The 26687-nt window shown below is 38.0% G+C and overlaps 4 protein-coding genes across 15 annotated transcripts; 1 reads left to right on the plus strand and 3 right to left on the minus strand.

Moving 5' to 3' along the window:
• Window positions 1-271: 271 nt before the first annotated feature.
• LOC115694410 (VAN3-binding protein) lies at window positions 272-4309 on the plus strand. Its single transcript, XM_056320965.1, has 9 exons — window positions 272-409; window positions 497-780; window positions 1375-1440; window positions 1670-1738; window positions 1823-2195; window positions 3053-3223; window positions 3346-3395; window positions 3613-3670; window positions 3750-4309. Coding segments are annotated over exons 1-9 (1266 nt in total). The 5' UTR covers window positions 272-408; the 3' UTR covers window positions 3944-4309.
• On the minus strand, window positions 1735-11732 carry LOC115694411 (probable lactoylglutathione lyase, chloroplastic). 12 transcript variants are annotated; one of them, XR_008818715.1, is made up of 11 exons: window positions 11510-11732; window positions 10876-11080; window positions 10651-10775; window positions 10489-10553; window positions 10051-10263; window positions 9896-9943; window positions 9261-9368; window positions 8998-9138; window positions 5322-5448; window positions 4153-4224; window positions 1735-2083 (listed from the first exon to the last, which is right to left on the minus strand). XR_008818715.1 is itself a non-coding variant. In XM_056320969.1 (10 exons), the coding sequence occupies exons 1-9, from the start codon at window positions 11673-11675 to the stop codon at window positions 4183-4185; spliced, it is 1113 nt and encodes a 370-aa protein (XP_056176944.1). In that variant the 5' UTR covers window positions 11676-11731; the 3' UTR covers window positions 1735-2083; window positions 4153-4182. The 12 variants fall into 12 exon arrangements, 6 of the variants coding, with proteins under 6 accessions (XP_056176944.1, XP_056176945.1, XP_056176941.1 ...); XR_008818714.1 differs by having other exon boundaries at window positions 1735-2123; XR_008818713.1 differs by lacking the exon at window positions 1735-2083 and adding an exon at window positions 2921-3139.
• Window positions 11733-14764: 3032 nt separating this feature from the next.
• On the minus strand, window positions 14765-15906 carry LOC115694401 (E3 ubiquitin-protein ligase ATL42-like). The gene is made up of 2 exons (XM_056321054.1): window positions 15537-15906; window positions 14765-15408 (listed from the first exon to the last, which is right to left on the minus strand). Exons 1-2 carry the CDS (start codon window positions 15904-15906, stop codon window positions 14765-14767), a joined length of 1014 nt encoding a protein of 337 aa, XP_056177029.1.
• Window positions 15907-22776: 6870 nt separating this feature from the next.
• LOC115694402 (carotenoid 9,10(9',10')-cleavage dioxygenase 1-like) lies at window positions 22777-24845 on the minus strand. The gene is made up of 8 exons (XM_056321055.1): window positions 24737-24845; window positions 24313-24572; window positions 24010-24189; window positions 23845-23923; window positions 23668-23749; window positions 23533-23595; window positions 23290-23428; window positions 22777-23205 (listed from the first exon to the last, which is right to left on the minus strand). Exons 1-8 carry the CDS (start codon window positions 24843-24845, stop codon window positions 22861-22863), a joined length of 1257 nt encoding a protein of 418 aa, XP_056177030.1. The 3' UTR covers window positions 22777-22860.
• Between the last annotated feature and the right edge of the window lie 1842 nt (window positions 24846-26687).

Below are 26687 nucleotides of genomic sequence, written 5' to 3' on the forward strand. Positions count from 1 at the left end.
GTAAGAGATTTTTGTTAAGAGTTTGATTAACGAGTGCTCTCATGATGCTTATTAGACATGCTTATGAGTGAATATATAATTTAAGGTATTGATATATATTACGACAATAGTCAATGTTTCCTTATTTAGTTGCTTAATAAGTGCTCTAGGACACTTTCTAACGAAATCCTTTTACTAAACAGTAAACACAGTATCTAAGCTGCAACACCTCTTTATACGGTTAAAACTGCACCCTCAAAACTGAACCAAATAGTTTTCTAGTATATCTATAATGATTCTTTCCTCGATAAAGAAAATAAAAGGCCCTTCTTTGCCCACAACCCATTATAAGTACCCTTCAGTCATCGTATCGTGATCAGTCTTAACTAGCTTGTTCTTGCAGGTTCCTCAAGTCTTGAATGTGCAAAAAGTAAGCTCTGTCTCTTGAGGTAGAGCTCAATCTTGAATGAAAGACAGTTTTATATGAGACTAAGAATTATTCTCTTTTTGTATACAGTGACTTCAAGCAGCGTCAAGCAGAAGAAACTGGAGCATATCGACGAAAATGGCCCTGCAAACTTGTCGTCATTGCAAGCGTCATGTGTGACCCCTGAGACTCCAATTGAGTCCATGGAGTTTCTGGCGAGATCATGGAGTGTTTCAGCCATGGAGCTCTCAAAAGCTCTCAACACTACTCATGTCTCCGTTTGCAACGACAATAATAACAGTGCAGAGAGATCATCTTTTTCTTCGGTTGGCACTGATGCGACCGATGCGAATTCCAGGTCTCCAGGAGACTATGTAAGATTCATATTCCAAACTCTTATTTTGTACACCGTCAACGAAAGGAGAAGTTTCATAAACCTATGGTTGTAGCTACTCCCATAGACACTTGGATGGAGTGTAAGATCGCTTATGTGTAGCTCCAACTTTGTAAAATGGTTAGTAAATTTTCTGTGTCAAAGCTTTTCTAATGTCTTTTCTTGGTTGTAAAATCTTTAGCTAAATTTGTTATCTCAGGTCGGTTGTATGAATATCTGACTGCCACAAATAATTTTGGAGCTGAAGCTAAATTAGTTTCCCTGTAGAGATGAAGAATCCCACTTCTGTAGAATCTTCTAAGGACCTGCCAATTCTAGCTTCCAAAATTTATGTTCAGATCAAGCGATATCGTTTATGTTAAGTTGGGTCTCAAAAGAAGATGAAATTGACACCATATTACTCTTGAACGAAGCAAAGCAGAAACATTTACCTAGTTAAAGAGTATCTTTAAACACTTGTCAAAGAGTATCTTTAAACACTTGTCATCTATCCGTATTTTTTTTAAGGTATCGTCATCATTGCCATCTGCTTTGGTTGTACATGATTTTGACAATTCTTTCTTTCACCCTGCAGCCACCTCAGCGACCACCAACGAATGAAACCGAATCCATCTCTCCAAGAGACAGTGGTGAAGTCAAGGTAACTCACAGCTTTCCAATTTTTCTTACCCCACGCACTTGCCCTTCACTTGTCATCAAATGGACGAAAAGAAAAGAAGTTTTCAAGCACTTCAAATGAAAATGGCTGTTAATTTGTTTTCCAAGAATGTTCTGACTAAGTTCAGAAATTTCACTTTCAAAAAAAAAGTAAGTGAAACATACTTGACATTCTGCAAATCAAGTTTAACTCAGTAATGTTGTCTGTGAAGGAATTATTCCTACTCCATCAAGCACTCAACCCAGAATTCCTTTCCAATCAACAACTTCTCAGAAATGGGGTAAGCCATCACTCAAAATCACTACTTTCCTGAAACTCCAGAAACAATACTTCATCATATTGACATTGCTACTTTGTTCTGCAGGTCTACAAGAACATAATGAGGGGGAAAACAATTGGGAGGTGGTTGAAGGACCAGAAAGAGAGGAAGAAGCAGGAAACCCGGGCCAATAATGCACAGCTACACGCAGCTGTGACTGTGGCAGGGGTTGCAGCTGCCGTGGCGGTGGTTGCAGCATCCAATGCAACCATGACAGAACAACCGACCAATCACCAGAAGAAGCATTCTAGGACATCTGTGGCTATAGCTTCTGCAGCAGCTCTGGTGGCATCCCACTGCATCGACCTTGCAGAGGAAATGGGAGCCGATCACCAACAGATTACGGCTGTGGTGAGCTCCGCAGTCAGTGCGAGGACTAATGGTGATATCATGGCCTTAACTGCCGGAGCAGCTACAGGTACAAGCAATGCTTAACACAAAATCCACAGGATAATTAGGAAACAAAAGCCCAGTATTTCTCAAAGGGAAAAAGAAGAGGCAGAGTTAGCTTTAGTTGGATAGAATTGAGCTTTTATCACTGGAAAATCATAGTGCAAACCCTCTGCACTTTGTTTAACAATCCTTGGTTCAGAAATCTACAATTTGGCACCATATGTCAATTGCGTTCATTGCTCAATTCTTGGTGTTCTTTGAATGGAAATTCAATTAATATATCTTACAGGATAAAAGCACATCATAAGCTGATCAGTTCAGGTATCCACAGAAAATGTAGAAATATGGAGCTATAAACACTTGTTGAAGAGTGGAAAGGGTACATTTCTGGAACAGAGGGGGTGCCCAGCACCAATGGTGGTGACCTGGTGGTTTGGGCTTCTATTCCCAAACACTAGGTCACCACTTCGGATTGCTTGTGGTAGCAATGCGTTCCCTCACTTTGATCAATAGGATTTGGACCTCTTAACACTTTGGCGAGGCTAAGGTGATGGGGCTTGCCTACTCAGACCAGTGGTTCACTACTGTTGCTAAGTGACAACCTCTCTACAGTTTTAAATCTCAACATACGTAGGGCGTAGTGGGTGTTAGTAGAACCCTCATGGTAACGCCCAATGGGAGTACCCACGATGATTGCCCTTCCTCGCCTTTTTGATTTAGTTAAAAGAAAAAAGTAAAGGACAAAGGGGATACCTGTGTAATTTGACCTACCTTAGAGCTTACTATACTTTCTAATTTATCATCTCAAGGGGCACTGTCATTCTTGGTATTTTTCCTACAATAATCCAATCAAGTGTAACTTCTACAACTCAAACTGTGCAGCATTAAGAGGAGCTGCCACCCTGCGAGCAAGGCTTCAAAAGGGTTATGGAGGAGCGACATTTGCCATGGCAGAGGACAAGGGAGAAGCTGACAAGGAAAACTACATGTCAATGTCAAATGCATTAGACTTTGTGTCAAAAGGAGGAGAACTTCTTAAACGCACAAGGAAAGGTATACAGACAGCATTAGAAAAAAAAGAGCATCCGCTCATGCTTTTATGCTTCTGAGTTCGTTGTCTAACAAAAATGCTCTTATACTTCTGAATTCGGTTTCTAACAAAATGCTGATGACAGGAGCCCTTCACTGGAAACAAGTTTCTTTCAATGTAAATTCAAACTTCCAGGTACAAACCTATACATTTATGTTAAGAAAATTGGGGGTACATCAAATTTTACTGATGCACTTAAACTTTTTTCTTTTATCCTCCTTAATTTGCTTCGAAAGATACAGAGAGCTCCATGTGTTCATGAAAGAGCAACTTATTATCGTGCTCCATTGGACCCATAGATAATACATTTTTCTAATCTTCAATCCTAACAACTACTCAAAATTGGAGGCAGGTGGTAGCAAAGCTGAAAAGCAAGCATGTGGCAGGAACATTCACAAAAAAGAAAAAATGTAGGCAAATGCTTTTCATGTTAAACTCTTTCATCACCTTTTGGCTCTGTTTCATCTAAAGCAGTTTTCCAAATTACAGGTGTAGTCACCGGAGTGCTTAATGATATCCCAGCCTGGCCTGGAAGGGAAAGGGAAGACAGCGGCGAGAAGGCTTACTTTGGTATAGTAACGGCAGACAGGGTGGTTGAGTTTGAATGCAAAAGCAAGGGAGACAAGCAAATGTGGACTGAGGGGATCCAGCAAATGCTAAACTACTGTTCCAACATGATATGATCCAGAGGGAGAAGTGGTATGATTGGAATTTAGAAGTCTAGAAAAAGTTTATTCCGCATAAAAATTTCTGCATGGCGAGATTGATTGAAGGAGAAGACTAGCACTTAAAACGCCTGAAAGAGCCGTGGAGTAATCTCCAAGGTACCTCTGGAACAAATACTTGGTGAAAAGCAAGTTGAAAAAGCTAATCAAAGGTGAATCTGGATTACCTCAATATCTGCCTCCCAGCGATGCTTCAGTCACTCTAATTCTTTAAGGAGGTCAACATTATCAACGAAAACCTGAGTGAGAGAGATAGAGAGTCAAACGTTGTACCTGTATTTAAATGGAATTAGAAAATACAGTGTGTGTGCGCTTTCAAAATCATTTGGTACCAGAATGAATTCCACATGCATATCAAATCTTCATAATAAAAGATTATAAAGGTCTTACTGTGACAATACCAACACGAGCTGTGACATCCCAGGCCGTCATAAAAACTATTCGGCTTATTTATCAGGTTTGATTAAAAACGCAAGCGGAAGACAACAATACAAAACAGAGATATCAGAGGAACATAACGGACAATACATAACGGAGATATCAGAGGAACATAACGGACAGCTTTTTATTTATCTTTTTCTTTAGGCGATAAAGCATAGTTACAACACAAAGGAAATGACAACTGGGAGGCGAGGATTAGTCTACTTCTTCTACCAGCTACAAAAAGTCACATCCACGCCTGACTTGACGCTGTCACACCAAAAGTCCTAGGAGACTACTAGCCAGCGGCCATGATGCAGCTCAAACAAAAAGGGGCTACTGCACCAACACCTAGCCTGATCAACCACCGGCTGCGAACCTTCTCATACTCTCGCATGGGAGGGAACGGGTCCATACAAGCGACCATTTAAACGGAAGTAGTCTGCTACAAAGCGATACGGCAAACGACCCAAATGAGTAAAGCAATCGACCCAAACAGTGATGGAGTGGCGCTCCCACACCACACTAGGAACAATGGGATTGAGACACTCGGCAAATGATCCCTCGATTTCTAAAACTAAACCATAAGTGGAGATAGGTCCAGTCGACGGAAAGAAAGCCATGCTAACGGTCTGAAAAACATCGAAAGCAACAACAGTGAGATAAGCTTAGCAAGGAAACCAAGCCATGACTATTCAATCCAAATAGTTATATCACAATTAAAGGGTCTATCATGAGATCATTGATTGCCATCATGATATGAATAATGATAATATGCATATGAAAATGCATATGATATGCCCATGAATTCGCCGCGAATGCCACTCCATTCGTAACCATTAATTTTAAGAACCGATCTTCTGCAGACCACATAGCAGCAAGCATCTTGTTTCTACTCCGAGGTTATGCGACTTACTTGCGCATCTGCTATCGAGACCACAAAGCACGGCCTCAAGGTAGACGACCTTGAGCTTCCCAATTTCCCTCGCTGGCTTCCATGGGGCATCATCGGTTCGCCGTCCAATGGTCCTTACCGTAATCCTCTCAATGTAATGTATATGTATGAAATGACGGAAATGCAAAACACCACTTCAATGCTTGACAATAATTATATCAATATCGTCAGTAAGATATGTTCGACAATAGTCGAAATAACCACCATACAGAGCGTCCACAGCTACACTATTAACCGTACCATCTCGATCCCATCACCACCGAAAATTCTAATATAAATCACATCATTGTGATCATCACAACCAGCTCACTATACATATAGAAAGTTGTAGAAGCATGTAAACAGTGAAAGCCAACCATGCAAAGCAATTCACGTTCGTCTTTCACGTACATAATCATTACATAATCTCATCGTGCCAATTTAACTATGAAATGAGTATTTTCTCTTCCTCAAAATAAGCACCAGCCGCAACATCAACATGGTCGGCTACCAACGGAATTTCCGAATCGACGGAAAATCGCATCTTTCCTCCATCTCTAAAGCAAACAATCTCATTATCACAATTCACTTCATTTCGAAGTTTCCACCATCAATCACGAGTTCCGCACGACTACCGGTCGGCTTTGTTACAGAATTTTGGAAGAAGGAAAGCTACATAGTATGCAAAGAACTACGTTGTTCTTATTGCATTTTCATAAATCTGAATTTATCGGGCCCAAAGACCTTCTTCGCTCTACATGTTTTTCCTTTTGGAAACGGATCTCGATGTTGTTTGCCAACAACACACTCTTCACAAACTTGAGAAGGACTTTGAATTTGTGGAAGACCGGTTACCATATTCTTTTGCTGCAGCGTCTTTAGACCACCAAAACTCAGATGTCCATAGCGAAAGTGCCACAACCAGCTTCGTCCTTCAATCTCGCAGAGCAACACCATTGATTGGTGTCATCGAGATACAGTGGAAACATCCGGTTTGTTGTCATGTTGACTTGAGCAATTAAGCCCAAGTTTTCATCTTGAATTCGACAAACTCCATCTTTGATAGAGATCTCATATCCCTTCTCTTGTAATTGACCAATGCTAAGCAAATTGGTTTTCAAATCTGGAACAAAGTAAACATTAGAGATCACCGAGTAGAGTTTTCTTTGGTGTGAATCTTAACGTTGCCTTTGCCCATAACGAAACAGAAGATTTGTCGCCAAACGTAACCGTGTTACGGAACGATTCATCCAAGTCTGAAAATACAGACTTATCTCCACACATGTGATTGCAGCCGGTATCTAGATACCACAAATTTCGATGAACCTCTTCTTTTGTATGACAGACCATCAAAAGCGAAACTTCTTCTGCTTTCTCTGCAAAATTTGATTTTGCACCACGGTTTTTGTTAAGATTGGTTCTACATTCAGACTTGTAATGGCCATACCTGTGACATCTATAACATTCAACATTTGACTTGTCGAAGAACTTCGATTTGTTGCCGTTTGATAGTTGTTGTCACGGTTTTTCGCTTTCCATTTAGGATCGACAGCGTGATCCTCATTTGATTTATGATATGACTCTTTATCCTTCCATCTCCCTTTCCCACAATCAGACCTTTTGAATGGGCTTCGCCTTTAATGCTTGTTCCTCTTTATCTTGCTGGACAAATTTTTGCTCATGAACCAGCAAAGAACTCCGCAACTCATCAATTGAAAGATCATCAATATCTTTAGATTCTTCAATAGAACAAACAACGAAATTAAATTTCGGTGTCATTGATCGAAGAATCTTCTCGATGATGGTGACGTCCTCCATCTTCTCGCCATGAATCCGCATCTTGTTAGCGATCGTCATTGTTCTCGACAAGTAATCGGTAACAGATTCACCGATTTTCATGCGTAAATTCTCAAATTCTATCCGAAGCCCTTGAAGTTGCACGCGCTTTGCCTCGCGTTCCCCGATACTTGTTCTTCATTGCATCCCAAATATGCTTGGAGGTGTCTTTGCAAAGAATTGTCTCCAAGGTTGATCGATCGATAGCTTGAAAAAGGTAGTTCTTGGCTTTGAGATCCTTCAGCCTTCAATGCATCAAAGTCAGCCTTTGTGTATCCGTCAACACCACTCCAGCCGTTGGTTCGCTACGCAGTCGACGACATGCCGCATACTCTTTCGACCGCAAGAAATTCTCCATCAGCATGCTCCAATGATCATAATGACCATCAAAGCGAGGAATGGCAGGTGAACGAAATTATCGTGGCCATTGAAAAAGTTGCTGCTGCGACTTTTCACAAAGGTATCTCACGTTCAATCTCTCCTTTTTCAAACTCACTCTTCTCACAATTTGGCTCGATACCGATGTTACAGAATTTTGGAAGAAGGAAAGCTACAGATATGCAAAGAACTACGTTGTTCTTATTGCATTTTTCTCTAAAAAAACTTTACATCGATGCTCTTCTTAAAGAGCTGACACACGACGATTAACAGCATAAAAGAAAGTACTCCACTAACCCCTAAAAACAGCAACGTGCAGAAATCACCTATTGACTTGGTAAAACACAAAGCCATGTTCTACACCACTACAAAACAGACTTCTAATAACTAAGACGCTAAACAATTGACAATTAAATAATCCACGTGACTCAACAGGCTTCACACACATCTCACAACCCAAGCTCCACCTCTAACCATGACATAAAAGGTTGAAAAGAAGAGAAATTATTCTCGCCTTAAACACAAACGTAAACTCCGTCCTCCATCTTCCTCGAGGTACACCGGAATCCAAGCTTCAATGAGCGAGATTTTCAAGTAGCAAAAGACGAGGAAATGAGAGAAAAGGGAGAGCACAGTGGAGTGAGGGGGCTGTTCGGTGATGAAGAAGAAGACGTGAGGGAGCAAGAGAAAGAAGAAGAAAGATGAGAAGAAGAGAGCACAAAGTTAAATATCATCATAAATTACCCAAAACATTATCCAATGTAATATATCAATTGATATAAGACAAGAACAATGAAGGGGAAGGGATAGCTTCAGCCGAGTGAAAGGAGAAAAGAGAGAGAGAGGGAGAGAGGCAAAAACGCTTTTGGCTGTCTCTTCAATTGAAATAATGGGGAAGATCACAATTTAGAAGCTATAATCAAAGACAAGAAGAAGATGGGTGGTGGTAGAATCAACGTGAAGAAGGGGGTCAAAGGTTTACAAATGAAAATCAAATTTGACTTATAATTGCCTCTTTCCCAAAATACCCTTGAAGTTTCTGAAAATTACGATATTGCCACCGAGTCGATTTTTACAAGCTAATAAACACCATAAGCCAAAAATGCAAGGTGCCACCAATACTAAGCCCTTTAGATCACACGCCACAACAACAGAAATTATAAACAGCTCGTGTATCTTAAAATCACAATCATCGCAAAACCGATAATTCATAGAAGAAAGGAAATTAAATCAGGAATTAATTACTCAAGGATTATTCTTCGATAGCTAAAGCGAAATAGCAAAACCAAATGTTATTCTTTGCGCATTAAAAAAGGCGAGCCAGAATCAGGATGTCACACTTACTGTCAAACTTAGCTCTTTCCGTTTGATCAGCATTATCTACTGGGTAAAATTATAAAAAGAATATTGATAAGCCCGAGGAAATCACAAGGAAAAGACATACCGATTTCCAACCATCAGGGTCCAAGCAAGCAGTTATCTTCGTATTTATACCTGGCAACGGCCCAGGTTCACGGGCAATCATCCCATCAAACAATTTAATTGCCTTGGCCGTCTTATAAACATCATCAGTTCCAATTGCTATCTGATGAAAGACATAAAAGCTCAGTGTGTCACATGATTACCGAGAATAAGCACAAGGACCCCAAGCGATTGTTTGCTCAAAAATAAGAAAGACTGGTGGAAGCATAAGGGTGGAGACCTCACCTGGGCATAGCCGTCTCCCTTATCATATACCGTGACCCCATAATTATAAGTTAATTTCAGGACTGGGTTCATGTCTTCAAGACCATAACCCAGTGTAACTTCTGCACACTAAAAAGTGAGAAAAATCCTGAAAGCATCAGAGAATGAGACATTGCCATTTTAAAGAGAGATTATCTGCAGACCATAACAAATAAACTGCTTTAAGAAGGAACTAAGAAGCATCCCTGAATTAGAAAAAAGAAAAGAAGGCATCAACTTGCGCTCAGAACAGGGTCACTATGTTCAATGCATCAGATATCGAATGGAGAGAGACAAAAAACGACACATGATTTTGGTGCAAACTCTTCTTAAGACGTTACTAATCATCACTCACAAAGAAAAGGAGTGTGCCTACATACTTACACCACATGCCATGGGATACAGGATAAAGAACAGTAAGAAAAAATATTCGGGATCAAGAGAGATGCAGAATCCTCATTGCTACACAACCTTCCCACACAAGGATACACCCCACCTACCATATGACATGCAGGTACACGTTCCCATCTTTTAAGACTTCAAGGGACAGCCTAAGCTCAATGTTTTCAACAAAACAAATAAGCTAAGATTGGCTAAGATGAGAGACATTAAATCACCTTGTATTCAGGGTTGTCCTGTTTGCTTAGAAGGTCCATTCCAAAAGCCTTGCAGTTAAAAAAGGACAGCAATAATTATCTCAGGCACGTATACACGACAAGAGCTTACATGGTCTGGTTGGAACAAAGGAAGCACTTCATAATTAGTCAATCACCTTCCTGTAAAAGTTTATTGATCGATCGAGATTGCCCACACAAAGCATTACATGATGTAGGGGCTCAGGAGCAGTTGCTTCTTCTGACAGCTCGAATTTGTATCCATCTGGATCTTCCACATAGGCAACTACTTTACTGCTTCCATTAAACAGAACAGGTTCCTTTATCACTTTACCTCCCTTTGCCTCTACAAGATTCACTGCTTTTGCTACCTGCAAGGAAATCTTGGTACATAAGTCACAATATAGAACAGTGGATAAGAATACTTCATCTGGCAAAAAAAAAATTAAGAGACAAAAGAAGTAACTTTTAGAGGTTTCATAGCAAACTGTCAGACGAATAAAAGGATACTGTCCTTACCAAAAAAAATAAAAGTATACTGTCAATCTCATAGACACAAGAAAGAAAGAAACTTTAGACGAAGAAGGATTACTTACATTGTCCACTTTGATGCCAAAGTGGCGGAGGCCATTTCCTATGTTGTACTTGTCCATGCCATAATCTGTTCGGCATCAGCAAATTATGCCCAAGAATAGAAGTAATATCTGAGCAAAGATTTCAAATTCACAATAGGAAAAAAAAAAGAAGAAACAACTTACTATAAGTTAGTTCAACAGTAAAATGGGAATCTTCAGGTCCATATCCGAGAAAAGCATTCGAGTATCTCTCCTCTGGTATGTCCCGTTTTCTCAATAGTTTCATTCCGAAGCATTCAGTGTAAAATCTGCAATATCTTGTTGATTAGCTATTTGCATGAAAGGCAGATCACTGGATGAGGAATTGAGCAATATGAGCAATTCCAGGTCAACAGTTAATGGACATACTTTATAGTCTTGTCCAAATCACCAACACGATAAACAACATGGAGCATTCTTCGCTTGTCCTTCTTAGCCCACTGCAATGCACTGTCCTCAGTGAGATTACTGTTCATTGCCGCTACATTTCCGATGTTATTTCTTTGAACCATGCTTTCTGCGGGCCTAAGCAATTCAGATGCTTTTACACCCAAGACTTGTGACTGAGGAATAGCTGGAGAGAGTCCCCAAAAGTTCTTTAGATTGTGGGACATTGATAATCACAGAATGAAGCAAAGTTAACAAAGCCAACTCAATACAGAATAGTCCCACATAATGTTATCACTACATAATCCACTCTCATGAATTATTCATGAAAAAAGAGCTCTTTGACCACGATCTGCTTCCGGTACATTACATTTCCAAGCATCAATCTTTATATACTGTCTAAAGTATCACCGCAGAAGAAAGAGAAATAAAAACCATTAATCCAGTAGTGATCAGAATATATCCAATAAAAACCACTATGCAGAACCAGTCAGCTTGTTAAAGACAAAAAAGTGAACAATGCTATGAAGTTGAACTCTTCATCATCAGCCAGAACAAATACGAAGCCCAAAGATCCAAACTTTCCACATTATTTCCTCTTCTATGAGAAATTTACCTGTGCCCAGCTGGAAAAGAGCAAGCCTCCGAGAGAAATTCGAGCAAGAACTCTCATTGCTTTGGTCGTCGTGACAAGAGACCTTGAACGAGCATTGTGAAGAAAAATAATGCTTTTTTGGGAGAGAAAATGGCGATGGAACTGGCACCGTTATCGTCGTCAACATGGTGTGGCAATCTGCACTTGCTTGGTCACCAACGAACGAGAGCAAGAAATCATGAGAAATTGGAAGATGGAGATTGGGTGCATATAAATGGGCTTCAGCTTCAGGCCCATTTGATCACCTAATCTGTTCTTATGTGCGGGGGAAAAATAACACAAATGGCCGAAATTACCAAAACAGACCTAAATATATTGCAATTGTGTCAAATTTGTTCAAAACCTTTTTTTTTGTACCAATTCAAGACGCCGGCCGGCCAAAATTGGTCGGATGGACTGAATTAGCACAAATGCAAAAGGTTTAGAACTAAATTGCCGCAAAAAAAAAGTTTAAGATTGAATTGGCACAATTGCAATAGGTCCCAAAATTTGACCTAAAATGCAATATCGTCCATAAACTTTTAATTTGTTCATGTGGTCCCCAAACTTTAACCTAATGTGCAATGTCACCCTAAACTTCTAATTTGTTCAAAATAGTCCATGAACTTTTGATACATGTTCAATTTAGTTCATAAACTATATAACAATATTTAGTATTGTCCTTTCATTAATTCAAGTTTAAGGATAATATTAAATATTTTCATATAGTTCAGGGACTTGGTTGAATATGTACCAAAAGTTCATAGACTACTTTGAACAAATTAGAAGTTTAGGGACGGAATTGCACATTGGACCAAAGTACGAGGACTATTTGTGTAGTTATTTCTATTGTGTGGTTGATGGTGATGAGTAGTCTTGCTTTTTTATTACATCAGTTCATTTGACACTCGAAATCAAATCTTTCCTACGATAGCATAACAAAAACCCTTTCTTTTCCTTTTCTCATTTGTTGATATCTACGTTCATCATCATGTCAAAATTTTAATTCGTCTTTTGGGCAGGGTCGACGATGATATGAAGTAATTATATAATCTTTATGTAGAATAGCAATTAAATAGTGATTATTGGAATTCAATTTTGTGTAGATAATTCACTGGTCAATAATTGCTAAATACCGCTGATAACGAAAAATTATTTGGTAACTAATTACTTACACAGTCACGTGTCAGTAATCTACCAACATATTTTGACAAATACCAACATTTATTACCACTGATTTTAGTAATCTACAAACTTTTGTTTTTATGACTTACCATCACCGTGAAAGTTACTAACTTTTATACGTATACCAACATCCAGCTAATTTTAGTCAGTTACCAACTTTTTTATTTTACTTGGTTTTGAAAAGTACCAACAACTATTTCAATAATGTGGTAACGTTTATTATAATGGCTTATCAACACTTTTAAAGTTATTAACTTTTGTTTAAAATTACCAATCTTAATTTAATTAATGTACCAATATTTGTTACATTAAGATACCAACTAATTTTACTCACTTATTAACTTTTTATCATACTTCTTCTTGAAATTATCAATATTTATACTTACTTAGAAAACTAACCACTTTTTTTTTTTAGCTATAATGGGTCAAGAGGCATCCGAGCTAACTTTCGCACATCTCGATTGGTCTGCCTCTGTGACCTATCTTACTATGCACTCTCCCTCATTGGTTAGTGCATTTAGGATTTTAGTTTGAGTGTTCTCAACAAGATTTGAATCTAAGATCACAAGGATTTACCAATAAAAAAGTGTCACGTCAGTGTTTTCGTTAACCAAATTAACGGAGTTAATTGAAGAACTTTGATTGCATCAATTTGATAAATTTTAAGATTTGATTGTACTTTTTGAAAGTTTTAAAACTCAATCGCATTTTCGCTATAAGTTGTAGGACTTTTGGTATACTTATCCCTATTATCTTGCTTGGTTTTGAAAAGTACCAACATTTCTTCGTAATCCTAAAATTACCAACTACTTTAATAATATATCAATATTTGTTTTTTGTGGCTTACCAGTGCCTTTGAAGTTATAACTTCTATTCGAAATTATCAACTTTGATTTGAGTGATGTGCTTGCATTAAACTGTAAGTACTTTTAGGCTTCATTTGTTTAGGGGAAAATGGATGATTTGAAAAAAAATTTATAAAATGATCGCTCATATCTCTCTAAATAATTAGTCAATAGAAAATATTTTCATTATTAACAATAATTTATGTTTAAACATTTTCGTGGACGATGAAAATATTCTTCACTTAGTCATTTTTCTAAGTGATACAAGCGATTATTTTTAGGAAAATATTTTCCAAATTATTCATTTTCCATGAAACAAACGGAGTCTCTGTCACTTACCAATTTTTTTGTCCAATTAGGTGTTGAAAAGTACCATTTATTTAGACTTCCATAATTACCAACTAGTTTAACAATTACCAAAATCTATTCGTGTGGCTTACTAACGCCTTTGAAATTACTAGCTTTTAGTTGCGGTACTTCATTCGAAATTACCGGCATTAATTTGATTAAGGTACCAGACATTTGTCATAGCAATCTCTTATTTCACCATTAGTCTCAAAATTAATAATGGGATAATGACACAAACGGTCACTGAATTTTGGTACAACGTGCAATGGGCTTTCCAAAATTTTAATTTATTCAATGTGGTCCTTAAACTTTAGCCTGATATACAATGTGGTCTCTAAACTTTAAATTTGTTTAATGTGGTCTCTAGACTTTTGGTATATGTTCAATGTAGCCTCTGAACTATATAAAAATGTTCAATGGAGTACTTGATCTTGAATTAATGAAGGACTACATTGAACATTTTCATATAGTTCAAGGACTAAAATGAAAATGTACCAAAAGTTCAGAGACTACACTGTACAAATTAAAAATTCAAGAACCACATTGCATATTAGGTTAAAGTTCAGGGACCATATTGAACAAATTAAAAGTTCATAAACCACATTATATATTTGGCCAAAGTTCAGAAATCATTTATGTTATTTTCCAAGTAATAATCTTTACGCGTAATGATGGTGGTACGGTGAGAGCAGAAGAGTCTTCTTTCACCTTTGATCAAAGAGTGTCACCTTGTTTCGTGCTGTGTAAGCAATAATTATCACATTTTTCATTTACAGAATTTAATGCAGATGACCTAAATCTGGAGATGACAATAGAATATTGTGCAGATCGCCAATCACCAAGGTTTCATATACCGATATCATGTGCAAAGTTGATCTGTGCTTTTCTCTGATACATTTGCATCCTTCCTAATTTCTTTTCTGGCAAATGATCGAACCGTTTGACGTGCTATAGACAGCCAAAGCCTCCTCGCTTGCTCCTCTCTTTGACCGTGCTCGCTAAATGCAGATTCTTGAGACCCGTTCTTCATGCCGAAGGCGAATCTCGAAAAGCCTACTATCTCGGACATGGACCTCTTCTCGCTAGCATCGTTAGTGAACTGTGCTGCGGTACCTTCACAACAGCAAGATGAAGCCGGGTTCAAAATTGAAATACTATGGCTTCGGCTTATTTTGTTTCGGTCAACTCCTCCATCACTCGACTCCAAGGGTGAAAATCTCTCGCTTGATGAATAATGAAGCATCTCCGAGCTCAGGAACAGCAAATCTGAAGAGTTAATATCACTCCACCTGTTCCTGATAGCCATGTCAGAGAGGATGATCTTATGCTTAAACTTGTGAAAGGAATTTGGATGACCAACTCTGTTGCTCTCGCTGAAATCACAAGTCCTGCTTCCGAGGCCGAGCCTCGTTGTTTCCTGATCGTCCTGTTCTCTCTGAATGAAGACTGGAAGGCCAGGATTCTCTGACAAGTTAAAAGAATGTTGACCAAATCTCAGGCTCTCTGAATAAGCAGAATACAAGAGTTCTCTCAGATCATAGGGGTATCGGCACAGGGACAGCTGGAGTTGCTTTCCAGCCACTGGTCGATGCAAGTTGTGTGAAATGCGTGCTTGCACTTAGGCAACAGACGGAGGAGTTCAATATCCCGGAACTTCGAAAGGCAAATTGAGCACTCTAGGCCCTGTTTTGATCCTTGTAACGAGGAGAACCTGAAGAAAGGGAGGGCGTCGATTGCACTTTTCTCGAACCCTGAAGATCTTGACTTCACTCCAGTGGAGTTGGAGTTTTCATGCCTCGGGAGCTCGAGCGGAATTCGGTAAAAGAACTTTACATAGACCAAAACAAGAAGAATCAGAGTGAACATCACAGAGAGAATTCCTATGATAACCGCCGGACTCAAGTTCAGGTGGGGGAATTTGGAACCGGAATCAGAGTTCTCTTGCGATTTCACATGGTGGATCAAGGAAAGAGTCATTACAAGAACTGCTAAATCCCTCATGGAGAAGAGTTATCAGATTCTGTTGATTCTGCTGCAAAAGGAAAATAGTGAATCTCTTCTTGTTTTTTGTTTATATGGAGCAAACCGTGCGCACATGCGACACAGAAATTATGTCTTTCATCTGGAATGATCCGAGGAACCATTCGTTTGGTCGATTATGCTGTCTTCTTCTGTTTATCTAATTGGAGTTACACTTCCAATGTTATTGGAGACTACACATGTCGCATAGATAACGTTCATTAATGTCGCACATTCTGTCTTAATACGACAGGAACGTTCCTAAACCTTTGTGTACTCTGCCGTCAAGTTCTGAACCTCCAACTGGAAGATTTTGTTTCATCCTCGATGACAAACACCGAAGAGACAACCTCTTTTAAAAAATAAAGGAAGACAACAAGAAAGATTCATCCAGCTTGACATTGTGGTAGGATTAACAGATTCCTTTTCTGCTAAGAATCCATCTCCTTTTTGGATTTGCTGTTTTAAATCTCCTAACAATCGACCATTTCAAGCGGTTAAGCTTTTTTAAGCCAAAAAAAAGTGATTGGCTTCGCAAATTAATGATCCTGAACAGGTTAATATGGCCTGCAAACATTAAGCTTCCCTGTAGATTTTATAGTCCACTTAAATCTCATTCCTGCAACAGGACTATTTTCTTTCATAAGAAGTACTGCAAACTATGACGATCCCCATCTTCTTTTCTTGACAAATTTCTTAAACTAATAGTTATTGCATCTGCTCTTGAAACTGAGAATCCTTCAATCAGTTAATTTTTGTAAGCTTTCACAAAGCCGCATGATCGCATAAGCAACCTTAAGCGAAAACCGTTCTCGCTAAGTCCAATTTTAGGAATTTCTCCTGCCCTTTCTGCAGTGCAGCCATTAATCGGGATAACAATACTAGGAGTGCCTTTACTTTTGTACGGCGCTCACTTGAGTGCTAAAAATTTGAAAAAGTTTTGCAAATGCCATTTGGCAGCTGAAAAATCTAATGTGGCTTCTCCGGAGCTGACGTGAACAATATTTTAATATATTTTTTGAATTTTTGAATTTTTTTATTATTTATTTATTTTTGCAAATTTTTTTTGAATGCCGGCAAGGGTCACCGGCGACCCTACCCGGCTGTGAAGGCCTCGCCCAGATTGGGCGAGGGCCACCATGCCCTTGGCCGCAAAGGCCCTGGGCGAGGCCGCAAACGCCGTCTTGCCGGCCGCGGGCGAAGCGACCTCGCCAGATCTGGCAAAAGCCTTCACCGCCGCGGGCGAGGCAGCATCGCCGGATCTGGCGAGGCTTTTGCCACCTCGCCCACACCAGCGAGGCCGCAATGGCCTTGCCAAGGGCTTTTGTGGCCGCGGGCAAGGCGGCCTAGCCAGATCTGGCGAGAGCCTTCATCGCCGTGGGTAAGGCGGTCTTGCCAGATTTGGCGAGAGCCTCGCCGTTGCGCCCATAGCCGGTGAGGCTGCGATGGCCTCGCCAAGGGCGTTTGCGGCCGTGGGCAAGACGACCTCGCCGGATTTGGCGAGAGCCTTCGCGGGTCGCAGGCGAGGTGGCCGCCGGCGAGGGTCACCGGTGGGCCTCGCCAACCTTGAAAAAAAAAAGATAAATAAAAAGATAAAGATAAAGAAAATTTTAAAAAATCAATAAAATAACATTAAAAAAATCCATGTCGAATGAAAAATTAATTAAAAAATCCAAGTCAGCTCATTTGCCGGAAATGGCACTCAAGTGATATATTTTCGCCAGAAGTGATACTCAAATAATCTATTTTACTCCACTGTGGTACTCAAGTGAGCAAAAAAAAAGTTATGGCATTCAAGTGAGCGCCGTACGAAAGTTATGACACTCGTAGTATCCTTATCCCATCATTAATCCTAGTCTGACTTCACATTCACAGCTTTCATGTAATTGAGATAAGGTGGAACTTGACTCTCCCTCAAGCAGAACACATGTAACCGGCTTGTTTGTTATTTCCTAGCAGCTTAGATTTTCGAACTGCAGTATCGACCAGTACTTTGGTGGAGCTTGGTGCACAGTTTTAACGGCCCGAAGATCTGATGACACGCTATTAAAGACTTGGTTAAAAAAATTCTTTTGCCCACGTTAAAAACTTTAACCTTTCTATTCTGCACATTCTTTAACAAGGACAATTCTCGTCCATTAGTTATTGCATGACACAACTCAGAAATATGAACATCACAGAGTACAAGCCAAATAAAAGCCACTATCTGATGAGAAAAGCGAGGCCAATTACAATGACTAGGTACATCGAATGTGGTATCCTGTGATCAATTCTGTGACGAGACAAAGGCTCCTGGACATCCATAAGGTACCTTTCGAGGCAGAGTGATTTTGGCCATTGGCTTGCCTTCGAACTTTTCTGCATCAGTCACATCAACCAGCGAGTTATCTTGCAATCATTAGCGGACATTGTTGTCAGCAGGCAAAACTTCTTTATTTCATCGAAATCTCATTACAATTTCCATTGTTTTGAACTCCAAACTTACTTTGGACGCGTCTGTCTCTTCGTTGTGTACCCAAGAGACAATCCAGGGGCTGTCTTCTCTGGCACTCTCTATTGGGACAAAAACACTTCCACTGCAGAAATCGTTCTGGTCGAAACTGCAGTACGCGACTTTTGTCAACTTCTCGTGATTCACTCCTCCCCAATTGAAGGCGACGTTAAGTACATTCGTACAGGTAAAATGGATGGTTAGTTTTAGATTCAAACTTTTGTTACCTCAGAACCAGATAGCACAGGCCAAGGTTCATCAAAGTGCAATATGGCTAGACCTCCGTATTTAGCCATTCCTGAACCGAAAAGTGCGCGAATATAACGAACAGATCCTATACTCTCACATGGTGCGCGTGTTGATTTGCAGAATGAGGCGAACGAAAAGAGAAAAAACATGGGCGGCTTGAGAATTACCTCATTCGGAGCTTGCCCCTCAATTGATGACTTGAGTGAAACTGCTCTTGTTTGGCAAGCCAGTGAAATCTAGAACAGTGAAAGGGAAGTGATACTTGCTATTCCTGAATTTTCTTGATATGTCTGCATGTGATGCTGGGCCTACGTTGGTGCTTATTAAGATGTGAAGTCTCTCGGATGCTTTAGTTCCCCAACAGTGTCATTCGATGTCACGCTGGGTGAAAATTTTTTTATTTGACTAGTGATCTTGACATTTCGTGTTCCATGACGCACATATTCAAAACTGAAAGTAATAAAAGTTTCCTTTTGCATGTTTGGTTATCTTTAGGAGGCATCTCATGTAACAAAATAAGGACTCTTTTGCATGCATACATTTAGATTAGTGCATGTTTACTTACTGAAAATTACAAAAAGTCACATTGAAAAATGCATCACATATCATTCCTAGATTTAGGACGTTCGTTTTTTCATGCGGTTCATTATAACAGGGCCCTGGATTAATTTTGTCTGGTACGGCTCGAGTTGTTTTCTTTTTTTCTTTTTTTACCTTTATTGATATGTACTATTGATTGTTTCTTTTATTACTTGCACACTTATGCATGGCCGTCTAGATTTACGTGTTCAGGAATATAAATCGGAAAAGATTGCATGAAATAATGTTTTACTAAAGAGAAAAAAATACCTATAGTGGTCGTTAGATAAAACTAACATAATCAAGTCCCTGCATTCGAAATCTCTGGTACGCAAGACAAATGTGCCCTCCTACGTCTTATTCGATTCCTAACTGATCTATAATAGGTTAGTAGCTACTCTAGTCTCATTCCATTAATAATAAACGAAAAACCAAGTTGCGGTCGGTAGGGCTTGAGAGAACTCGTGTGAAGCATAAGCGTCACCTCGAAAAAGGGTTCTACACACCCACCTAGCAATCCGTTAAACCCTCGAGTATCATCTATGGAGGGTTGTGACAACTCTAATTGAGGTTGGTAATTTGTAAAAGAGTTGTTGAATATGAACAACGGTAAATGAAAGTGTAACTCATTATAAAAGCTGGTAAATTTAAGACAAATAAATAATTATTGGTAAGCAAATAATATTGAATGAAAATTTCTAACCTAAAAACTAGTTGGTAACTTAATTGGAAATTTGTTAATACATCACACAAATAAAGACCGATTGTTTCGTATAATAGTTGATAAATTTTAGTAGGGGGTACGAAAGGTAAACAATATTTGGTAAACGATAGAAGAAGTATTAGATATAAAAAAAAAAGTTGGCAATTTTCAACAAAAAAAGTGAAAAAAACTTAGCTAACTAACTCAAATAAGAGTTGATATTATAAAACAAGGTGATAACATAATCCGAGAAAGTTGGTAAACAATATTTGGTAAACGATAGAAGAAGTTTTTTTTATCATAGAAAAAAAAAAGTTGGCAATTTTCAATAAAAAAGTGAAAAAACTTAGCTAACTAACTCAAATAAGAGTCAACATGATAAAACAAGGTAACATAATCAGAGAAAGTTGGTAATCACTCTAATTGAGGTTAGTGATTTTTAAAAAGAAATGGCAAATTCAAAAAGTTAGTGAGTAAGACAAGTAAAAGTGTCAAAAAAAAAAAAGACAAGTAAAAGTGGTAACTATGAGATTTGATGAAATCACTATTCTAAAAGTTTTAGCTATTAGATTAAAGATGTTCTAAGAGCTTTAGCTATTAGATTAAGGCGTGATTTAATATTTAATTATTCATAGTTTGAACTTTTTGCCGCGTGGACATATTTAATTGGGGAGGTAAATGGGGTCTGGAAAGATCTGAACTCAGGATCTCCAGTTATGATACTATGTGCGATTTGGTGGAATCACTGTCGACTATTCTAAAAACTTAAGCTGTTAGATGAAAACGTAGTTTAATATTTAATCATTCTAATAGTAACTCAATAGAAAAGATTGTAAAGTGAAAAAAATTAAAAAAATGTCAATAAATAACACAAATGAGAGTTGGTAACCCACAATTAGTTAGTAACTTCATTGGAAAAAAATTGGTAATCAAGTAACTCAAATAAAGGTTAGTAATATCATGTAATAACTGATAAATCCAAAGCCTTGGTATGAAAATTTGTTACTATAAGAATTTTTTTTTCAAAAATAAAAAAAATTTGTAGTCAAAAAAGGAAAACCAAATAAACGGTCAATAATTGATTCAAATAAGAATTGGTAATTTAAGAATTGATTCTAGTTAAGGTTGCTAATTTCTAAAATAGTTGGTGAATCCAATGGGTTGGTAATCAAGACAAGTAAAGTTTATAATTGAATGAAAAGGTTGGTCAATTTATAAAAAAAACCAAATAAATGTTGAGAAGCAGCTCAAATGAGAGTTGGTAAATCAAAACTAGTTAGCAACCCTTCTAAAAGCTGGAAGTCACCCAAGTAAGGACTGTAAATTCATATAAGAGTTGATGAATTTGAAGCGTTTATATGAAAGATAAATAAAAGTTGGTAAAAGTTGATAAACTAAATATACCATATATACTTTGGTAATTAACTCAAATGAGAGTTGGTAACTCAAAATTGATTAATATTATGGTAGGAAAAAACTTGGACAAGTCACTCAAACAAATATAGGTAAAATTCATATAAGTTAGTAAATTTGAAGTGTTGGTAAGAAGGACAAATAAAAGTTGGTAATTTGTAAACCGGTAAAAAGTGAATAATTTCATAAAAGTGTCGATATCACCAACAAATTGCCGGAAAATCAGGTGTCTGGTAATTGCTTACCAACTATCTTCTAATATTTGCCCGACTCTTTCAGAATTTTACCAGTATGTAGAAAATATCCGTTCTTTGGGAAAGGGAATAGTACGTAGATTCGTGCTTTGTAATCACAGCTCGTTCATGCGATAATAGTTTGACCCTCAAAAGTTTACGAAGCAAATCAAGATTTGCTGTGAATCACTTTATACCATTACAAGTTTCTGATTCTCTTCATGTTTTATGTGGTCAATGGCCTTGGAGCCTCCAGTTAAGGTGGGATTTCAATTCTCTCTCGTCTGATACACGCAAGGAAAACAATTAGTTTTCATTTGTTTGGTAGTTTAGAAAAAGTGTTTTCTGTATTACTAAAGAGGGAAATTATTTTTCCCCAATCTAAGCTTGTTATTGGTTAGAAAAGAATTTTCCCGGAAACAATTTTCCTTCAAACAAATGAATCCTTACTATTCGTTGTGTGTACAGCAGATTAAAGAGCGACGTGGTTCGAGGTAGCCGGGCTCTTCACTCTCTACTTTTCCGGGGCGGATGCGGCTACTAATAAGCAGGAAATGCTTGCACAAAACTAGGCTCAGATAGTTAGAAAGAACATCACATACTGAATGCAAAAAACCTATTATCTGATGAGAAAAGTAAGGCCTACTACCATGACTTGTACATGAGATCTGGTGTCCCAATCGTCAATTCGGTATCGAGACAAAGGCACCGTGAAACCCATAGGGTACCCTTTGAGGCAGAGTGATTTTGGCTACCGGCTCGCCTTCAAACTTCTGCGCATCAATCACGTGAACCTGCAAATTTCACAATCTAAAAGTCATATCGAACATTGTTACCGATGGGCAAAGCATCATGATGATTGTATTGAAACTCCCAAACTTAACCTGGGACTCATCCGTCTCTTCATTATGTACCCAAGAGACAATCCAACCACTGTCTTCTCCGGCACCGTCTTTCTTAGGGACAAAAACACTCCCACTGCAGAAGCTGTCCTTTTCGAAATTATGGTACTCGACCTTCATCGAGTTCTCACGATATCCTCCTCTCTAATTCAAGGCCGCAGTAAGGTACATTTCGACATGAGCAATGGATAATTAGAGTGACTCGAAAAACTTTCACTAATACCTCAAAGTCGGATAGCCTAGGACAAGGTTCGTCGAAGTATAATTTCACTAGACCTCCATATTTAGCCATTCCTGAATGAAACAAGTGATGCATAAGCATTATGAAACTGATCTTATGCGCTACTTTGGGCAAGTGGACATGCACTAGAGAGTGGAGACTGGCATTGCATTACCACATTCAGAGCTTGACTTTGAATTGATGACTTGAGCATAACCATACATGTTACGCAGGCCAGTAAAATCGGCATTTATGAAAGGGAAGTCCACAGAGATTTCAGTGCCCGTAAGACTCGACTCTTGAACTTCCCGAGTTTCCATGTTCAATCTCCACTCATAGACACAGGTAAACAGATAGCCTCCATGTTCATTAGCATTTGCATCCACCGGTTCTCTGAAGTTGAATCCTCTCGAGAACCAATCGAACTTGTTCATACCCCAATCGGGACCTGGAAACACCGATGTAAGAGCTCTACATCCTCTCACCACAACCTGCTTTGTCAAGCAATATCGTTTAAGTTGAGGCCTAGTCTAAGAGATTTTTAACCCCCAAATTAGGCTTGTAGAAAAATATACCTCATCCCCATCCTCAAAGCAGTTGAATATGTGAAATGTGCAGCTGGAGTCTATATAAAACCATCGGACTGAACTCGCGTCTCCATAACGAGGCATCACCCCTATCCTCGCATACCCTTCCTTGTCATACTTAAGTAACCTACATTCCAAGAAAGCGATTGATTTAAAGCTGCTAGACGTGCTTGACAATTATGGCTAAAAATACGAGAAAATAAAGAGTTCAAGCTTTTGGATTTCACTCACGGTCCACCACTGACAAGTCTCTTCATGTCAAATACAAGGGGATGGTCAATGATCACATTGTACCTAAAATAAAGTGGATCATTGGTTAATCTCGTACATTGTTGCCGTCCGACGTTTCCAAATTAGAGTGCTCACCTGTGTGTGACACCAATTTCATGGCTGAGAACACTCCGATCAAACTCGAGATCGGCCTTATGATTGAGTTTCTTCCCATCAGCTGAAACAATTAACCAATCTCAAGACTCATGGTCTTATCCTTGATGCTTATTGCATAATGTGACAATGTCACGAAATCAAGATAGAGCGAATTACCAGATATAACGCCCACAACATAGTAAGGTCTCGAAGCATTTATTCCCATGGTGACCAGCTCCCCCGAAACAGGCGCTCTCTGTACAAAGTTATGACTTGCAAATCAATGAAATTAGATCAACCGTATATTTGAGAGGGCATACTGTACATATTGAAAGATCGAACCTTTGGGTGGCTAGTGAAAGGTTGATCCCAGTCCCCGTCGAAGTTCCAATTGCCACGAGCTTCCAACGTGGCAATATCTACTTCTTGAGGCACGTAATTCTCCGCAACCACATATGTTTTCCCAGCGTGCTCGAAAACGTTAGTGTTGCTCATGTATTTATTCACTGCTCCATACCTAAGCTGCCAAGATGAAATAACTCAACTTATGCTGAAGGTAGAGCCATACAATTTACATAAAGGCCAATAAATAATGTTTATATTTGGAGAATAATTAAGTTAAAATGAAGGGAAGAATAGTAATACAGTGTTCAGGAGATAAGCAGCCATAATAGCCCAAGAATCTCCTTCGACAGCTGGAAGAAAAGACGGCTTGTTTTGTGGCTTCTCTAACTTGAAAGTATCGGACTCGACATATCGGTTTTTGTAGGATAGTAGCCAATTTCCTCCGGAGTCCTTTTCGAAATATATCGCATGAAGCATTCCTTCTCCCTCGACCCATGTTTGGCTTGATCTTCCAAAAATTGATTCCGTGGATTTAAGACCGCCAAACAGAGGATTTGGACCTGCAACATCATACATTACCCATTTGTCAGCTATTTTGAGAAGCTAGTCACACTTTGCTTCTACAAGCATTGCTGAGAATGCCATCGTACTTTGTGTTCTCTAATTATGGAAGTCGAAGAAGATAAACTAAAACTTATGATATTGATTGAAGCAGTTTGCATACCGTTCCTGACGAAAACTCCCTGCGGAAAATTGATAGGAATGTTGCCTTCGCAGCAAGTGACTACAGTTTGCTCGCCAATTTCTTCAACTGGAGCAAAGTTTTTCTGCATGCATTCAATGCCCTTACTCTAAGTTAGACAACTCGACCAGAATCGCTACTTGTATCTCTGGCAGTATTCTAAAGGTGTGCTTGGTACGTAGAAATGTATTTAAATGGGAATAGCCATTTTAACTGAGCAGATAATATGTCTAGACTCTATATGATCTATGATAATTCCAATCAATTTCATTGTATTACAATAAGTCTGGTTTGTAGAATAAAACATTTTTTCGAAGACTATGTTCTTCTTTGGTTTACTGTAGTTGCATGGGGAATAAGTTGAAAATAATAAGAAATACCCACCTAGTATACTCTTTAATGAGATATAATCAAAGTCTAGCTTCTTCTATAATCATAGCATCAAAATCATAAAAGAACAATTATTTCTCTATACAAATAATAACGCTGTTAAACTAATTTACAACAATATATTGTATAGATTAATAAGCTAAAAATTATAATTTTTTAATAGTATAGGTTCCTTGGTGACCCTATGATTTATACAGTAAAATTAATCAAATAAAATATTCTTCTAATCAAATAATTGACAATAAATGATAAATTACCCTTTTCTCTTAATGAATAATTTATTATAAAGAGAATTAAGTAATAATTATAATTCAATTATAAACTCATATTATAAAAAGTGTATACCTAAACTAATAATGAGTCAGACTGGTAACTATGAATTAAGATGTTATGAGTATATATAATCTACTAATAAAAATAGATTATGCTTAGACTCATAACTATGAATTAAGATTTAATTATGAGTAAATATAATATATCAATATAAATAGTTTATACATTTTAAGTTACGGTAATAAGTAACTAAATTTGGGATTTTAATTATATTTATGTCCTCTATGATTTGTAAATTGATTTTAGGTTATAATTTCATATATTATCCATCTACTATAAAAATAAATAATAGTAAATATTTAAAAAGAACCAAACAAAAATGATTAATCTCTATTTACTAATTTTGAGTTATTTTAAAATAATTTCATCATTTAAAAATGCAAGTTGATTTTTTATATAAAATAGTAGTATTATTGGCTGCATTTAATAGTTATTCCTTGGCCTCTCAAGGAACACGCGAAAACGATCGAATGATCGTCTCAAAAGAAATAAATTAGGAATAGAATAATAATTCCTGCAAACCAATCTTGCAGTTTGTTCTGTGGTGGCATAAAAACACTATTTCATAGTTTGTCAAGATCATGATGAGCATAAGTATCTCGTAAATCGCAATATAATATAAGAGTACATGGACCACTGTTGATATATTATGTGTCCTTTAGTTGACTGAAATCTTTACATCATAAGGGGTATTTGGTTTAAGTTTGGGCTATCGACCTTCACCTGATAATTGCTTTTACTTTTATAGTTAAAAGTATGATATTTTTTCGATAAAACATCAATAATGTCTAAAGTTTCGAAGTATCAGGTTCACATTTGAAGATGAAAAGAAATATTTATTATAAAAATTATTTCGAGTGGACACGTACGATCCAAATCATTTTGTTCAACAAAGTATTTGCATTTGACCAATTAACCAAATTTGTTTTTGAGGTTTAGAGTATCTAAACTCTAATTATTGGTGATGCTTGATATATTTGAAGTGGACAGCGATCAAGTTTTTTGGTAGTGATACTTTTTCCAGAATATGACAATATGACATGGAAGTTGCTTTCAAAATCAACTTAGCATGTTTGGATCGATGGTGTAACCTTTCCATTCCAGCTCTATGCCTAATGGAATCTTTATTACACCATTTTGTTAATCAATTGCAAGTCTCACATTGGAATCTCCTATCCAGATATTGTTTCTCTCAACACAAAAAACTAAC

The sequence above is a fragment of the Syzygium oleosum genome, unplaced genomic scaffold, assembly GCF_021117445.2.
Source record: "Syzygium oleosum isolate NSW1041296 unplaced genomic scaffold, Sole_v2.1 Sole_v2.21, whole genome shotgun sequence".
Taxonomy (NCBI): Eukaryota; Viridiplantae; Streptophyta; class Magnoliopsida; order Myrtales; family Myrtaceae; genus Syzygium; species Syzygium oleosum.

Excerpts from the sequence above, each read along its gene's own strand:
- LOC115694411 (XM_056320966.1), bottom strand. The coding sequence starts at position 11,675 with ATGTTGACGACGATAACGGTGCCAGTTCCATCGCCATTTTCTCTCCCA. Across the intron at positions 10,776-10,875 it reads GATTTGGACAAGACTATAAA|ATTTTACACTGAATGCTTCG; the intron begins GTATGTCCATTA and ends AAGATATTGCAG. Across the intron at positions 10,264-10,488 it reads TTGGCATCAAAGTGGACAAT|GTAGCAAAAGCAGTGAATCT; the intron begins GTAAGTAATCCT and ends ATTTCCTTGCAG.
- LOC115694401 (XM_056321054.1), bottom strand. The coding sequence starts at position 15,906 with ATGAGGGATTTAGCAGTTCTTGTAATGACTCTTTCCTTGATCCACCAT. Across the intron at positions 15,409-15,536 it reads CCGGGATATTGAACTCCTCC|AGAGCCTGAGATTTGGTCAA; the intron begins GTCTGTTGCCTA and ends CTGCTTATTCAG.
- LOC115694402 (XM_056321055.1), bottom strand. The coding sequence starts at position 24,845 with ATGCAGAAAAACTTTGCTCCAGTTGAAGAAATTGGCGAGCAAACTGTA. Across the intron at positions 23,924-24,009 it reads CTTTCACTAGCCACCCAAAG|AGAGCGCCTGTTTCGGGGGA; the intron begins GTTCGATCTTTC and ends AACTTTGTACAG. Across the intron at positions 23,596-23,667 it reads GAAATTGGTGTCACACACAG|GTACAATGTGATCATTGACC; the intron begins GTGAGCACTCTA and ends ACTTTATTTTAG.
- LOC115694410 (XM_056320965.1), top strand. Across the intron at positions 3,224-3,345 it reads TCTTAAACGCACAAGGAAAG|GAGCCCTTCACTGGAAACAA; the intron begins GTATACAGACAG and ends TGCTGATGACAG. Across the intron at positions 3,671-3,749 it reads ATTCACAAAAAAGAAAAAAT|GTGTAGTCACCGGAGTGCTT; the intron begins GTAGGCAAATGC and ends TCCAAATTACAG.